The 16998-nt window shown below is 53.0% G+C and overlaps 1 protein-coding gene across 4 annotated transcripts in view; it reads right to left on the reverse strand.

The window, feature by feature from the left end:
• The window catches only part of TNFRSF8 (TNF receptor superfamily member 8), a 60579-nt gene that overhangs the window by 37636 nt on the left and 5945 nt on the right, over nt 1–16998 (reverse strand). For all 4 annotated transcript variants that reach the window (XM_073903335.1, XM_073903336.1, XM_025855922.2 and 1 more), the window contains exons 2-3: nt 9248–9335; nt 1286–1402 (exon numbers count right to left, since the gene is read on the reverse strand). In XM_073903335.1, the coding sequence (XP_073759436.1) occupies nt 1286–1402; nt 9248–9335 (205 nt within the window). The remainder of the gene's footprint in view (nt 1–1285; nt 1403–9247; nt 9336–16998) is intronic.

Genomic DNA, 16998 nt, shown 5'->3' on the forward strand with positions numbered 1-16998 from the left:
AAAGATATACCAAAGAAATGCTAACGTAGACAAAGAAGAACGGCAATCTTAATATCAAACAAAAGTGGAATTAAGGCAAATACACTGTAAGGAGCAAAGAGGTATAATTCATGCTGATGAAAGGTCCAACACACCAAGAAAACATAGTATTCATGAACATTGTACCTAATAACATAGCTTTGGCACATAGCAAAAATAAACAGAACACAATGAAAATGAGATGAAAAACAAGCACAGGGGAGATAGATTTTACACATCTATCTCAGACGGCAACCTTTGGGAAGGGGACAAAAATAAGTAAGAATGCAAAAGTAAAGAATGCATATTATTTCGGGGGACTTAGCTGGCTCAGTCAATAGAGCACGTGATTCTTGATCTTGGGATCATGAGTTCGAGCCCCACGTTGGGTGTGGAGATTCCTTAATTAAATAAACTTAAAAAGTCATTTTGAAAGAATGTATATTATTTAAATAACACAATGAACAAGCTTGATCTGATAGGTATATAGAGAATTTTGTACCTAACAAACAGAACACACATTTTTCTTCCCCAAACACACTAAACATGGTTTAAAAATATGAACATTAGGGCGCAAGAAATCTCGACAAATTTCCCAACCCCACCCCACAAAACACCCACACAAAACAAAACAAACACCAGAGAGCACGCAAACCACATTCAAGAACTATAATAAGAAATTAACAGTGAAGGTGCTCCGGGAAGCCTCCTCCTGGAAGCACTTGTGGTCTCAGGTAAAGAACACAGCTCTTGGTGTCAGACAGAGAGCTCAAACTCCAGATCTGCCACTTAACCAGACTTTTGTAACTTTGGAAAGGCCCTTGACCTGCCTAAGTCTGGGTTTCCTCACTGCAGAGCAGGGATAAGAAAAGACTTTCCTCCCCCACCCCCGCCTTGGCTGGCTCAGTCTGTAGAGCATGCGACTCTTCATCTCAGGGCCATGGGTTTGAGCCCCAAGTTGGGCAGAGAGATTACTTTAAAAAAAGAAAAAAAAAAATCTCCTAGGAGTTTTGTGAAGATTAAACTCCGTAAATGTGAGTTCCTCCCTTGAAGAAACATGTTAAGGAAGTCTCTCTAAAAACGGATGCAAAACATCATGGCTGATATCAATTCACAAATCCAGAGGGGTAAACTGAGGCACCAGGGGGCCAACTCAGAGTCCAGGCACCAAATCCTGATGCTCTCCACCTTTTCTGCCTACCCCCCCTCCCCCAAAGGGCCTCCCCTCCCCCGAAGCTGCCCCTGGAGGGGAGAACAAGGCCCTTACCTCCAGAACAGCTCACACAGGCCTTGCAACGGCCGTCCCTGTCCAGGTAGTAGTCGGGGTCACACTGCTTCCTGCAGTCATATGACCTCTGCGCGCACGGCTGCTGCGAGGTCAGCCCTGGGGAAAGAAGCAGAGAAGCTCCAGGCCCAGCCGCCCTGGCGAAGACCTCACCTCCCCAGACTGACTCTTGGTGTCAGACACACAGCTCAAACTCCAGATCTGCCACTTACCAGACTTTTGTAACTTTGGAAAGGCCCTTGACCTGCCTAAGTCCGGGTTTCCTCACTGCAGAGCAGGGATAAGAAAAGACTTTCCTCCCCACCCCCACCCCACCCCCTCACCCCCCACCCCCGCCTTGGCTGGCTCAGTCTGTAGAGCATGCGACTCTTCATCTCAGGGTCACGGGTTTGAGCCCCAAGTTGGGCAGAGAGATTACTTTAAAAAAAGAAACGTGTCATGGAGGCATCGCCGGGGACAGAGCAGACCTTGCCTACCTAAGGTCAGCGGGCAGGCGGGAGAAGCAGCACAGATTGGGTGGAAGACCTGGGCCTGGGGGTTCCAACTGCGTGGCTTGGGCAAGTTCCATGACTCATGGGCACCATGACGTTAACACGATCCCCCTGTTCGGGTTGTTGAGCCAGGTAAAGGGATTGTGAAAATAAACAGGTGTGCTTCGCACAAGTGCTGGAGGAGCACCGGCCGCTGTCATTCGGGCAGGAGTCCTGTTTCCCTGCAGGAACTGGGGAGCCCTTAAGGCCCTAGACCCTGAGGAGCCTCAGCCAGCAGTCCCTGACTCCCACTATACAAGGATGGGAGATGCATGGCGTTGGTACCAAACTGTGGGGCAAAGGCGTAGAGCGCCCTCCCCGGCCCGCCCAGCTCTCGCGCCAGCGACGGTCCTGGCCGGGGCGCCTACCACGCACTGCTTGAGTCCCGGATGGCCCTGTGAGCCAGATAAGCCAATCAGAATACCTCGGCCTTCAGCCTTCAGGATAAGCACGTGACCCAGATAGGCCAATCAGAATACCTCGTCCTTCCGTATGGACACGTGACCCAAATAAGCCAATCAGAGCACTTCCTCACCACTACGATCGGTTCAGAGACACATGATCTGTGCCGGCCAATGAGCCGCATCTCTGAGAGTTTCACAAAATCTACCAGTTAAGAACACCTGTCTGTTTTTGGATTCCTGGTGTAAAGGGCCGTTTAAATCCAGGGCTGACAGATCGTGGCAGGGGCAGCGTGGCCACGGCATGCCTGAGAAGGAGGTGATTCAGACACAAGTAGGGTCCAGGACAGAGAGAAAAGGACCCTGAGGACGTCCAAACTGAATTTATGGGGTCACCGTCTTCTCCGTTATCGAGCCAGTTATTTCTCTACCCTGACTTTAGACATAAATAAGTTAGGCTAAACCACGGGTCCTCAACATTCCTTGTGCCGCCTAGTCATTCTGGGGAAACATGGGACACCACTTGGAATCATGTTTCTAAGTGCATAAAATAAAATACATCGGGTTTCCAAGGAACCTAGCTATGTGAGAGCACAGTTATCAAAGCATTAAAATAATAGATAGCAATATATGTGATTCTTTGTAAACTCATTAAATAAAATCTAATGAATACCATAGTTTCAAAGTACCGATGAGCATAAATAGTATTTCGTGATATGCTTGAGAATATCTGATTTCTGTTGGAAAAGCTGCAGACACCTACAATATCATTACTGTGCTTTGTTGTCTTAATTCATAATGGAAGGAATTCATACAGGGCATTTTAGTTAGAGGCTGATGAAAAGGAGTGAACTCTTTCAGGTTTAGGACCCCCTGAAATCTACCCATGGAGAAGCTCCTGCTCTAGAAAAACATGTAAGAACCTCCCAGAAATACTGGCTTGATGGCTGGCATCGTCTAGCTCAGAAAATTTTGGTAGCTCCCCAGTGGTCTTTCAGAGAGGTAAATGTGACCGCATTACCCCTCGCCTAAAATTTTCAAAGGCATCTCATGGCTCCCACGATAGAGCCCTAGGTCCTTACCATGGTTAAGGAGGTTCTGCCTACCTACAGCCTCCTTACTGTCTAATCTCAAGCCACACCGGAATCTCCATGTCCCCCAAAGGGGCCATGCTCCCTTCTGGCCCCAGGCCCTTTGCACAAGCTGGCCCTTTGCCAGGAATGCACCTCTCCCCTTTCCCCTAGTAAACTCTTGCTCAGCCTTCGCATCATTGTCAAGGTGTCATTTTGTCAGCAACTTGGTCAGGACCCCTGTTATAAACTGTCAGAGATCATGTACCTCGCCCTCCTATACCTAACTCCGCTGTAATCTATTTAATCTAGCTGTGTAATCACGCTTATTTGTGGGATAAATTGTCTCAGTATCTGAATTCCTCCCATGACTGTCAGCTCCTCAAGGTTGAATCTTTTCCTTTCTGCTCACCAATGATTCCCCTCACACAGGGCCTGACACATATATCTGATCAATATGTGCTCTGACCACCTAATCAATATGGACCCAGGCCTCCCTCTGGCTCTGACTCCTGCTCTGGGGTTACTGTACATGGCTCGTATCACGGGCTCTACGCTGCAGCCACCACTGGGTACCTTGGTCTTTACTCTGGCACCCCTCCGATGTCCTGGAATGTTGTAATGGGTTGAATTTTGTCCCCCAAAAGAGACACGCTGAAACCCTAACCCCCGGTATCTCAGAATGTGATCTTATTTGAAGACAGGGTCCTTACAGAGATAATTAAATTAAAATGCAGTCATTGCAGTGGGCCCTAATCCAAGATGACTGACATCCTTATAAAAAGGGGGACATGTGGATACAAGACACACGTGTACCCAGGAACACAGCCAGGTAAAGACTGGAGTCATGCTGTCACCAGCCAAGGAACTACCAGAAGCTGGGAGACAGGTGAGAACCTTCCCCAGAGCCTTCTGAGGGAGCACGGCCGTGCCAGCACGTTGATCCTGGACTTCCAGCCTCCAGAACCATAAGACAACCCATCTCTGTTGTGTCCGCCGCTCAGTTTGTGGTACCTCATTGATGGCAGCTCTAGGGAACGAATACAAATGTTCTTCGCCCAGGCTGAAGTGCCTCTCCATCTCCATTTTTACCCACTGGGAACCCTCTGTATCCAACCAGGTCAGGCTGAAACCCCGTCCACTGGTGGAATTTTCCTGATCTTCTGACCCCATCCAATTCCCCTCTCTGGATCCCTTTAAAATCACCTCTCAGCGCCAGGGGCTGCTTGGGGTGAACTCTAGAAAGCCCCTGCTGTAGGAAATCTATTCAAGGACTCAAGTGACTCATTTGGTGGTGGGATTATATTTTCACTCAACTCACATTTATTGACCACCACCTTTGTGCCAGGCTCTGACTTAGAGATTGGAGAAGGTGAGGTCCCTGCTCCCGAGGAACTGATCCTCGGGCCTGGGGGAAGAGAGGCAAGCAAGTACAAGAATGAAATTAGCAAGTCGGTTTCCAGTGTGCCTACAAACTTTGAAGAAAATAAAGCAGGAGCCAAGAGAGAAGGCAGAGGGAGAGGGGGGAGAGCTCCAGGGAGGGGGATCGGGGAGGCCTCCCCGAGTCCCCAAGGACCGTAGGTGGCAGCTGCACAGAGGGCTGTGGGAAGAGCACTCCAGGCAGAGGGAACCGCCCGTGCAAAGGCCCTGAGGACAGAACAAGTGTGGCTCGTGCCAAGAACAGAAAGGCCACGGGGGCTGGAAGCGGACGGAGCCAAAGAGTTATGAGCGTTGATTCGTTCCTGTTTTCTCCTTTGCCCATTTTCCACACAGATCTTCTGCACGGAATCACTTTCCAAATCAGAAACAAAAATGGTTGAGAAAGGCTCGGGGGCTGCAGGGGTGGTGCTAGAATGGGTCCCTCTGCCCTGCTCTGTCTCCAGCCCCACCCCCTCGGTCTCAGGGCGCTCCGCTGACTCCAGATGTTCTCGAAGTTTGTGCGAACATTCCCGCGCCGCCTCTCACCTCTGGCGCAGCATCAGGCAACCCGGCCCCAGCTGCTTTGGCCCAAGAAACTCCCACACTGAGAACTGCTCCGCACTTAGTCGGGCCACCAGCCCCTCCGGCCTGCTCTCCCCCGCTCCCCCTGCACACCCTGGGCTTGGGCTTCTGCCAAATGGAACCCTCCCGATTCTCCAGCAGCCCATCCTGCTCCCCCCCAGGGCTATGCACGTTCTGTGCCTCTGCCCAGAGCATGCCCCCTCCTCACCCTGGCCTGGCCAACCCCTGCTCATCCCCAGGACTCCTTTAGATGCCATCTCGTCAAGGAAGACCCCTGCATGCTCCAGTCAGGTGAGGTGCCCTAGGAGTGTGTCCCCATGGCTCCCAGCAGCACCACCCCAAAGTCGAACAGCCTGGGGCAGCAGACACGTTTTGGAAGGGCTTCCCAGCCCACAGGCTGGCCTTCTTGGAGAATTGCTCCCTCCGTCACCCCTCCCCCCAGCAGTGGTCCGGGGCCGGGGGGAGCCAGAGCAGAGGTGGACATCTGGGCTTCTCTGCACCATCGGATGCTTTCTTCTCAGGCTCTGGAATTGGAACTGAAAAATGTTGGCCGTGTGTCCCTCTTGGTGACCGAGGGAGAACAGACTGGGAAAGGAACTGTTGGGCCCCCCCCGCAAGCTTGGCCAAGGGCCCGAGGGCCAAGGAGGCCCCCTCCTCCTCCTTCCCGCTCACAGCCCGTGGAGAATCCCTCAGCTCCCGGGACAAGATGAGGTACACTCAGCAGGCCCCAAGCAAGCCATGCTCTCTGCCTAACATGGGGCCTGGCTTCACAGGGTCCCCCCCTCACCGAGGCAGGCCTCACACATCTGCAGGCTCCCCTCCTCCCACTCTGGGGAGTGAGTCTGGGCACTAAGGGGAGGGTGATCCAGGAAGTAAGGGGCAGAATAGGAAGGGGTCTGTAGCCCCCACATGGGCTCTTCACTGACATGCTCTGCCTTGGGGATCAGCACCAGGTAAGGGGGAAGGGCTCAGGTTTCTGAGTTAGCCAGACTCAGACTTTCTGAGTGAGCCAGTGGGGGCTCCAGTGTGGCCCTTGCTGGCTACTTACTAACATGTGACCGTGGGAAAATCTCTGAACCTTGCCAACTCCAAGTTTCCTCTCTGGGTTTCCTATCAGGGTTCAGTGAGCTAATGCAGGTGAAGGGTTAGCACTGTGGCTGACATAGAGCATGCTCCATCAACGATAATTGTTATCCTTGTTATGAAACAGTGAGGGAGCTCCCCATCACTGAGGGTGTGTAAGCAGAGGGCTGGGGAGCAGCTGTCAAGGATGTTACCAAGGGCATTACAGGCTGGGTGAGAGGAGAGATTCGGCAACATCTAAACCTCTCAATCTCAAAGGTCTCCCAGTTTCCTTCCTCTAGGAACCCACCCCCGGCCAACACTGCCACACAGCTGAGCTGAGCGCTGATTGCAGAGGGCGGGCAAAATGTCAGAAATTTCCCCCAGAGACCGAGGAAGGGGTTTTTGTGGGTTTTTCTTTTTTCCTCTTGCTTGCCGGAAGCACGGGGTCAATAAAACTCCAGCAAAATGCCCCGCCCACCACACCCGCAAGAGGCGCTCAGCCACCCCCAGTAACTGGGCCATGGAGCAAGAACGTGGGGGGACGGCAGCCCTTCTCTTCCCAAGTCACAGCATCTAAGTGGAAGGCGCTGGGGACGCACACATCACTCCGTGTCCACCCACTTCACTCTGTGGGGACCCAGCCAGGCAGGGGTGAAGGAGCTGGAGGGCGGGGGAAGGAAGTGTCTGTCCTTCTTCCTGCAGCTGGGATTATGGGTCCTATGGAAAGTCACAGAGCCCTGAGGGCCCCACCGCTCTGGGGCCCTGACTGCGGTTGTCCTGGGGAGAAGCGGTGTGCGAGCCGCCCCCCAGCACTGGGCTGGTGAGGGAAGGCTTCCTGGAGGAAGGGGTACCAGGACCGCCGGAGGTGGCGGCGGTGGGGGAGGGCATCCCAGGGCAGACAGGCATGTCAAAGGCCCAGAGACTTGAAAGCACGGAAGAAAGGCCAAGGGGAAAAGGCTGGGAAAGGTGACGAGTGACTTCATGATAAGATGGAGCGGTAAACAGTTGTTGGACGGATGGGCAGAAGAGCAGAGGATAGGGGCGTGGGAGGAGTGGGTGGATGGATGGGGCCAGGTGGGAGGGGGATGGTGCTGTGGCCTAACTGCGTCCCTCTCAAATCCATAAGCTGAAGCCCTAACCCCCAGTGTGGCTTTATTTGGAGATAGGGTCTTTAGGAGGTAATTAAGGATAAATGAGGTCATGAGGGTGGAGCCCTGATCTGATAGGACTGGTGGCCCTTAGAAGAGAAAAAGAAAAATATCTCTCTTTTCTCGCACGCACGCTCTCTCTCTCTCTCTCTCTCTTTCTCCTTCTCCCCCACCCCTCTCTCTCCTTCAGCCATGACGAGGGGCTGTCTGCAAGCCAAGAAGAGGAGACTTCTCACCAGAAACCAAACGCCGCTGGAAACTTGATCTTGGACTTTCTAGCCTCCAGAATGGTTTGGAAACAAATGTCAGTGGTGGATGTGTCCCCAACCCCCGCACCGCACCCCCGCTCCCCATCTGTGCTGTTTTGCTACGGCAGCCCGCCCCCAGCAGCCTGAGATAGATGGGGGGATGGGTGGGGGATGGGTGGCAGAAGGAATGGGGAGGGGGTGAAGGAGATGGGGGGGTGGGCAGGTAAGAGAGCGGGCAGGCATATGGGGAGTGGGTGGGGGGCTGGGCAGTCAGACACTGGAGTCCCAGGCACTGAAGGAAGCACAGACACCCACCTGATTGGTACTTCAAAACCCACACTAAACCATAAAATAAAGGCGAGAAAATCCAATAAAGTTCTACTTTTTTCCCTACCATGACAACTTTGAATCATTTTTGGAAATAGAAAATATCAAATTCTTCCCCAAAATGTTGTTCTGGGTCCTTGGGGGCCTGAGCTTGGGCTCGGTCTGCCTCACGGTAGAGCAGAAAGGCTGCAGGTCTAGGGACAGCCCGGGGCTCCCGGCCAGCTCCGGCCACTTACCCTTGGTGACTTTGCGCATCATGTCCTGGCACCGCCCTCCAGAGAGCAATGCTGGCGGCTGAGAGGATGGGTAGGTGGGCCCCCTACCTATCCTGAAGGTCACCCCCCACTTCCAGTGGCCTCCAAGCACGAGGTAGTCCTCACACCCTCCGCAGCCAGAATTAGCATCTTTCCCACTCGAGTCCCTGCGCCAGAGGTCAGAGACCACAGTCCAGCTCTGTCTCACGCCCCACCCAGCGAAGGGCCCTGGATGTGCCTTGAGAATTTTGATAACAACCATGATTATGATGCTGCCTCACCACCCCCTTCTTCGGGCCTGAGCAGCACCGGCCAAGTGAGGATGGGCAGGCTGATAATCTACTCAGAGCCAATCATGGTGCTGGGGCTGGGTGAGCCTTCCAGGAATGGGCTCCGAGCAGGGAGCCTGGTTCCAGAGAGATCTATAGTTCAGGTGGCCCAGAGATCAATGCATGTTCTGGGCTGGAAAAGATGAGGACTGCAAAGGGCTTCCAGACTCAGAAATGAGGGGCAGTCAGGGGGTGTCGAGGGCCCAGGCTGTGGGATCACAGGACCCTGGACTCCAGACCCGGCCAGCTCCACCATTTCCCAGCCCTGTGACCTTGGGCCAGTTACCTAACCTTACAGCACCCCCGACAGCCTCATCTACAAAATAGGATTAATAAAGGATGCTGATGAGCTCACGCAATGCATCGGAAGGTCTCAGACCAGTGTATGTATGGTAAGTGTTCATAAGGGGCCAACCCTTATGGGGTAACTAAAACCAAAACCTTCGGAAATCTATAGCCAACATGACGATGACAGTGTGGGCTTCCATCTTGCCCACTCACCAGTCACCCCGGAGTTTTATAACTTGAGGACAAAAATACCCCCTTGTCCCTCCCCAGCACCCCCACTCACCCACGGGGCAGCGGTAACAGCACCTCCCAGCAATCTCGTTGTAGGAGTGGTTGGGGCCTTCCTTGCAGGTGTCCCTCGGAACTCCATCCTGAAGGGCGGGATAAATGGGTGAGACCAGGCTGATCCCACACACGCATCCCTCCTACCCCTTGGGTCCCAGGAGGCCTGGTCTCCACTCACTGTCAGCATCAGGCTTGAGACAGAGCCTCAAGTTTTAGAAGAGAATCAGGATAGAAACACCTGATTTCACACCTGCCTCAAACCCGCTCCACCTGGCAGGGGAGGGGGCTGATGGCAACTCCAGCCTTCCATAACTCAGCCCAAAACCTGCGCCCTGCCCTGACTCTCTCCCCTCACACTCACATCCAACCCATCAGCAAACTTTCTTGACCTCTTTGGACCAATGTCCTTCCCCCTCACCTCCTCCACCTGCGCCCACTCCCCATCCTCTCTCCCCTGAGTTAATTAATTCAGTTGCCTCCTACCTGGCCTCTGGCATGGACCCAGCAATACAAATTTCTAGTAAATTTGTTTGTTGCGGTCTAACATGCTCTACAGAAAAGCGCACACATCTCAAGTGCATACCCACTGAATTTTTCCAGTGGGAACATGTCTCCCGGCCAGCACCCAGCAACCCCCCCCCCTTGACCCCTTCCCACGCACTACATATAAAAGGCACCCGCTAACCCGACTTCTCCACCATAGAATTGTCTTGTCAGCTTTTGGGCTTTACATAGGTAGAACCATCTCTGTTCTCTTGCAACTGTCTTCTTTAATTCAACATTATATTGCGAGAATCACCCACATTGTTGCAAATGGCAACCATTCATTCAAGTTCATTGCTGTGTAGTGCTGCATCACATGAATATGCACAATTGATTTATCTATTCTACTCTTGATGGACCTTAGGGCTGTTTCCATTTCTGATCATTATGAATAATGCCACTAGGAACAGCCCTATACATATATTTCGGTGCATAAATATACACATTTCTACTGGACTCCACCCAGGGGTGGAACTGCTGGGTCATAAAGTATGTGCCTGCTCAGCTTTGATAGAATCTCCATTGTTTTCTAAATTGTACTGACCCTTCACTGCAGTGTATAAGTGTTCCAATTGCTCCCCATCCTTGTCAGCATTTGGTAGTGTCAGTTTTAAAAATTTTAGCCATGGTGCTGCGTGTGCAGTGGTATTTCATTGTATCCTTTATTTTGCATTTCTCTGGGGAGTAATGATGTTGGGTATCTTTTCACATGTTTATTAGCCATTTGGATATTGTATAAGATGCTCATTCAGGTCTTTTGTCTATTTTTTTAAAAATTGGATTGTCTGACCGGCGCCTGGGTGGCTCAGATGGTTAAGCGTCTGCCTTCAGCTCAGGTCATGATCCCAGGGTCCTGGGATCGAGTCCCACATCGGGCTCCCTGCTCCTTGGGAGCCTGCTTCTCCCTCTGCTTCTCTCTCTCTCTCTCCCTCTCTCTCCCTCTGTCTCTCATGAATAAATAAATAAAATCTTTAAAAAAAAATTGGATTGGGCGCCTGGGTGGCTCAGATGGTTGGGCGTCTGCCTTCGGCTCGGGTCGTGGTCCCGGAGTCCTGGGATCAAGTCCCGCATCGGGCTCCCTGCTCCTTGGGAGCCTGCTTCTCCCTCTGCCTCTGTCTCTCTCTCTCATGAATAAATAAATAAAATCTTAAAAAAAAAAAACAATAAGGTTTATGAAAAACATTTTTAAAAAATTAAAAAAATAAAAAAATAAAAAAAATTGGATTGTCTGACTTTTCTTATTGATGTGTGGGAACTCTTTATATATTCTGGATACAAACCCTTTGGTGAATAAATGCACTGCAAGTATCTTCTCCCCTTCTATGGCTTGCCTTTTCACTTTCTTAAGGGAGCCTTTTCTTTTTAAAGATTTTATTTATTTTATTTTAGAGAGTGAGAGAAAAGAGCATGCAAGTGGGGGGAGAGGCAGAGGGAGAGGGAGAAGGAGAGACTCCCAAGCAGACTCCACACAGCATAAAACCTGATGCGGGGCTTGATCCCAAGACCCTGAGATCATGACCTGAACCAAAACCAAGAGTCAGATGCTCAACCAACTAAGCCACCCCAGGCGCCCTCTTAAAGGAACTTTTTTTTAAATTTATTTTTCAAAGATTATTTATTTATTTATTTGAGAGAGAGAGAGCAAGCGAGAGAGAAGAGAGAGAGAGAGCACGAGCAAGGGGGAGGGGCAGAGGGAGAGAAAGAAGCAGACACCCCGCTAAGCAGGGAGCCCAATATGGGACTCGATCCCAAGACCCCGGGATCATGACCCAAGCGCAAGGCAGACACTTAACCGACTGAGCCACCCAGGCGCCCAGGGAGACTTTTGATGAACAGAAGTTCTTAGTTTTAATGAGGGACAATTTATTCATCTTTTCTTTCAATGTCAATGTCCTTTGTAAGAAATATTTGCTGGCCCGATGTCATTCAGATGCTCTCCCACATTATCTGCTAGATGATATCCCTTAACCTTCCACAGTCAGGTTTCATTTCGGTGCATGGTGTAAAGTAGGGGTCAACACTCACTTTTTTTTTTCAGGAATACACATTTTTAACAAGTTCCCCCATATGTTTCCAGGGCTCTTTGAAAGTTAAGTCCCTTTGTCAGAAGCTTAAGAGAGGAAAATCTGCTCACATCCTAGGGGAGGAACTTTGTCCTTCTGGTAGAATGAAAGGTGAGTAGGGGCGCCTGGGTGGCTCAGTGGGTTAAGCGTCTACCTTTGGCCCAGGTCATGATCCCGGGGTCCTGGGATGGAGTCCCGCAGCGGGCTCCCCGCTCAGCAGGGGGTCTGCTTCTCCCTCTCCCTCTCCCCCTCCCCCCTGCTCATGCTCTCTCTCCCTCAAATAAATAAAATCTAAAAAAGGAAAAAGAACATGAAGCAGGTTTCTAGGCTCCAGGAAGGGAGACAGGAGGGAGAGGGGAGAGGGAAGGAGGGAGCTATGTCTCACCTTTATATCTGCAGCCTCCCAGGGGGTGCCTGGCAGAGCCCAGGTGGCCACTCGTGGGGTGAATGAGATGAGTAGGCTTTCTTGGTTTGGCGAGAAAACAGAAGCCATCTCCCCACCCCTTCCCCACAGGGGAGAGGCCTGGCTGGTCTAAGGGGCTTCTCTCCTCTCCTGTCTAGCCAAGGGAACAGTGAGTACTAACGAATGAATACTTCCGTTAGGGTCAGAGAGCAGAAGGAGGCCAGTGTGGCTGGGAGGTGGATATATGGAGTCTTGATTACATTCTTTTTTTTCCCTTTTTTGCACGTCTGAAATGTCACCATATAAATGAGACATAAACATACCTTGACATTTGCACCACCAGTCCCGTGGCACTTGTGAGAGCCCCCGGCCTTGAGGACACTCTCTTCACCCACCCACACCCTGCCTACAGGTGGAGCGGGGTGGGGGTGCGAAGGTTCAGGCCTACAGAGCGTGTGGAAAATTCTGGGTCCCTACCCTGGGCTTTCCCCTTCTGACTGCCCACTCACCTCATTGATAATTATGGACTCTGAGGGGGCTGTAGGTCCAGGCCCTGCTCTCTCTCCAGGGTCTTGGGGGGCGGGGGGCTGCTGAGGGGAGCCTGAATTCTTACACTTCACTTCCTGCCACCACATCCTGATTCAGTGGGAGAGGGTGGGGGTTGCAGAGAAGAATAGGGAAGCCATGGTATTGCGTATCACCCCCCCACCCCGGTCACACATCTCCTCCTTTATGTCACTGCCAGCCCTCTGGGGCCAGATCACTACCCCATATTACAGATGAGGGAACTGCAGCTCAGAGAGGTTTAGTCACCCACCCGAGGTCACCAGCGACTAAGTGCCGAGAGGATATTTGAGCTTCACTGTGTCCCAGTTCTCTTCCCCTCTCTGGGCCACAGGCTGCCCATCTATAAAATAGAAATAACCTATTGTGCTGGGAAGGACACCATATCACATCTGTGGCCTTTCTACTGAAAGTCCATAATCTGAATCAAATCATGAGGACACGTTGAATAAACCCAAACTGAGGGACTTTCTACAAAACAACTGGTCTGGACTCTTTGCATGAAAGAGAAAGAAGAGCTGTGGAATGTTCCAGAAGAGGGAGACTCATGAGACATAGTGGCTGAATGCAATGTCTGGATTGGATTCCGAATCTGAGTGGGGCTGTAAAGGAGAATGTTGACATAGCTGGTAACATTTGAATATGGACTTTATATTTGATTCTGTATTCTTTATGTATACATGAAGGGAGAGAGAAAAATAAAGCAACTGTCCAAAACCACACCTGTCAGTAATCGGTGCTCAAGAAAGAATTTTCACAGTAAACCTTGTAAATCCACGGCTGCCACCAGGGGGCGTTGGGACCTCAGCCAGGATACCTGGGAGAAGTAGAGGACCTGGGGGCCTCGCTCCCCGAGTGGAACGTGCGGGGAAAGGGGCAGAGGCCGAGTCCAGGTGGGGGCACAGCTCAACGCCATCCCCCAGCATCCACCGCAGATGCCCCAGGCCGCTGTGGCTGGCCTTCTCTGGCAGAGACAGTGGGGAATTTTTTTGCCTATGATGTCATGCATGGCTTACAGGCGTCCAGAAAATGGGGCCAGGGCCGTGCACACGTGTTGTAGAAGTAACAACATTAGTTGTTGAACCCAACAGCCCTGTGAGACCCTTCTACCCCGGAAACTAATCTCAGAGAGAAGAAGAACCTGCCCAGCGTAGCACCTCGTGGCCGGGCAGGAGCTGAGTCGGGGTCAGCTGACTCGCGACCACTCCGACCGCTCCGACCACTCCATGAGGGCGTGGAGCACCTACTGTGTGTCAGAGAGCTGACCTGGCCCCCGAATGCCCTCTAGGAGCTGCTGCTCCAGTATGGGAGACAACGCCACCTTCTCATAAACTAGAGAGAGGTGGCTTCTGGGGCCCTGAGCTTCACCTGTGCAACACTGTGGTCCCCAGAAGCTGGCCCAGTCCCGTGCCCCAGGCCCGGCCCTCGCCTCTGGCCCTGCTCTCTGCTCTCCCTCTGCCATTTCCCCGTTGGCCCCAGGCCCCCTGTTGCCTGTCACCATTGCCCATTCACACAGGCCCTTCCCCTTTAGCACTAAGACAGCCCCAAGAAGGCTGACCCCTGGATACTGGGGCACCACCCATCCCTGCTGGCCATGGGCCCAGACCCTGGATGGCCCATCAGTTCCTGCTGCCCCTGGGGAACTAGCCCTGGCCTGGAAGAGAAGGGGTGTCAGAGAGGGGAGAGTGGGAGGGGGAAGCCCGGGGACTGGAAGGGGGGCTTTTGGGTGGGGTTCCCCAGCATGTTCGAGGCAGAGCGAGGTCTCCACAGGGTAATGAGCTGTGCAACCAAAGGCCTGCGGCCCGACCTTGATGGCCTCAAGATAAAAAGAGAGTGGCCCGAAACCTTTCCATGTGTAAACCTGCCTGTTTTTCAGGCTGGTTTGGTTTTCCCTACAAAACCTGGTAAATTTCACTTTCAAAAAGCCCCACCTGGTTTCAGCTGCATAGAGAGGAACAGGAGCTGGGCTGCACCTGCAGGAACCAAGCGGCTAGAGGTGCGGGGTGGGGGGTAGAGGAGTCAGATAAAATGCAAAACACCCGAAGGGACCAGAGGCAGGCGGAGCTGGGAGATGCACCCCACCCGTACCTATCCTTGGCGATCTGTGCTTCTATATTCAAGGTGAGGTGCCTGGGCCAGGAGCACCGGCCCCACCTGGCAGCTTGCTAAAGACGCAGAATCCCAGGTCCCACCCTAGACCTACTATCTGTCCCGTTTTACAGATGGGGAAACTGAGGCACAGAAAAGTTAAGAAACTTGTCTAAAATCACACAGCTGGACAGCGCTGGCGCCAGGATCTGGCCCGAACTATCCTGTGCGGGCTCTGATCTGCAGCGTTCTGTCACTAGTCCTGCATGCTTAACCCCCACTGCTACCCTCAAATTCACCAGCACTTCCTCACCGCCCCCCAACCTGGACTTGCCAGTGGCCATCCAAGGCCCTCCTCCCATCAAGCCCGTTCCCCATGCCCCACTCACAGCGCAGATGCCAGAGGGATCTTTTCAAGACACAGACCTGGTCTCCTCCCTCCACCCTGCTGAAGGGTTCCGACGAAACTATGAATAAAGCCCGTAAGTGCGGACAGTGGCCCAGGAGACCCAGCTGGCCTGGGCATCCTCTGGCCCCCTCGCTCACCTTCTTCCCATCCCCACTTCCACCCCTACCCCCCCACCCCCCCGCCTAGGGACAGGCCCGTCCCTCCCCCCTACACCCCCCTTCCCCTTGTCCAGCACACCCCCAACTCGTCCTTCACGCCGCTCTCTCAGAGACCCCTCCCTTTTCTCACTCCCTACCCGGTCCAGGTCAACTGTGAGCAGGCAAAAATCAAGGTGTGGGCAGGGCTGCATCCTTGCCAGAGGCTGTGGGGGAGAATCCCTTTCCTTGCCGTGAAAACTGAGGTCCCATCTCTTTGCTGCCCATCAGTGGTCATCTTCTGGCAACTGCTGTGTTCCCTGGATGGCACTGCTTGGAGCACTGGCCCCCCTCCTCCTTCTGCAAAGCCCACCCTGGTGGGGCAAATCCTTCTGTCACCTGCCCCTCTTCTTCCACGGCGCCAGGCAAGAGTCCGCTTTGAAGGACTCCTGTGAGGACAGGGGGCCCACCCGGATAATCCGGGCTGACCTCCCCCTCTCAGGGTCTCCACCCTTGATCACAGGCACCGAGTCCCCTGTGCCATATTCACAGATTCCGGGGGTCAGGATGTGGGCGTTTTAAGGGACCAGTATTCTGCTGACCCTGCTCGGAAGGAACCACTAGGTTATTCTGTCGTCTCCTGGTCCTGGGGAAATCTGAGCCCCGCTCTCCACCCACAGGGCGCGCTGGAGCTCCAGGCTCCAGGTTTTGTAGGGAAAACCAAACCAGCCTGAAAACCAGGCAGGTTTACAATGGCAAGGTTTCAGGCCACTCTCTTTTTATCTTGAGGCCAAGAGACCACCTAAAATTGAAGTCGAGCTCCTCCCCAACCTTAAACACACCCACGGCACACCCTGCCCGCAGGCTGCATCCCTCCCCCGCTCTCATACCTAGGAGCAGGAGCCAGGGGGAGCTGCCGCCCCCCCCCCAGTTCCCACCCCTGGCCTCCAGGGGGCCAAGGGGTTGTGCATATGGCTCCATGCAGCCCAGCCCCATGGGTGGAGATAAAACCCAAAGACAGTAGACCCAGAAACAGCCCCCAGGGAGGGGGTCTGGCACCCCTGGCAGGAGTGAATGCCAGGAACAGCTGAGACCTTCTCTGAGATGGAGTCACAAGAACAGTAGCCATTCTCCCTGCGAATCTCCCCTGTGGGGTGGAAGAAGACGAGAAGGGTTCTGTGGGGGGGCAGAAGAGCGCCAGTCCGAAGATGTCCCCGTCCTAAACCCCAGAACCAGATGACGACGTCATTTTATGTGGCAGAGGAGAACTGAGGTTGCTAACGAGTGACCTTGAGATGGGGAGATGATCCTGGATTATCCAAGTGAGCCCAGTGCCGTCACAAGGGTCCTGGGAAGGGAAGACGAGTCCAAGTCAGATAGAGCTGGGGACGGCGACAGGGCCCGAGAGGGGCTGTGCGGCTGGCGTGAAGATGGAGGAAGGAGCCTGAGCCACAGGATGCCGTACCTCCAGCAGCTGGAAAGGCAAGGCCATGCATTTTTTTTTCCCCTCGAGGCTCCAGAGAGTTCCGTAGGCCTGCCCACACC

Source organism: Callorhinus ursinus, unplaced genomic scaffold (assembly GCF_003265705.2).
Source record: "Callorhinus ursinus isolate GAN/ISIS: 27379988/994484 unplaced genomic scaffold, GSC_fseal_2.0 scaffold18, whole genome shotgun sequence".
In the NCBI taxonomy this organism is placed as follows: domain Eukaryota; kingdom Metazoa; phylum Chordata; class Mammalia; order Carnivora; family Otariidae; genus Callorhinus; species Callorhinus ursinus.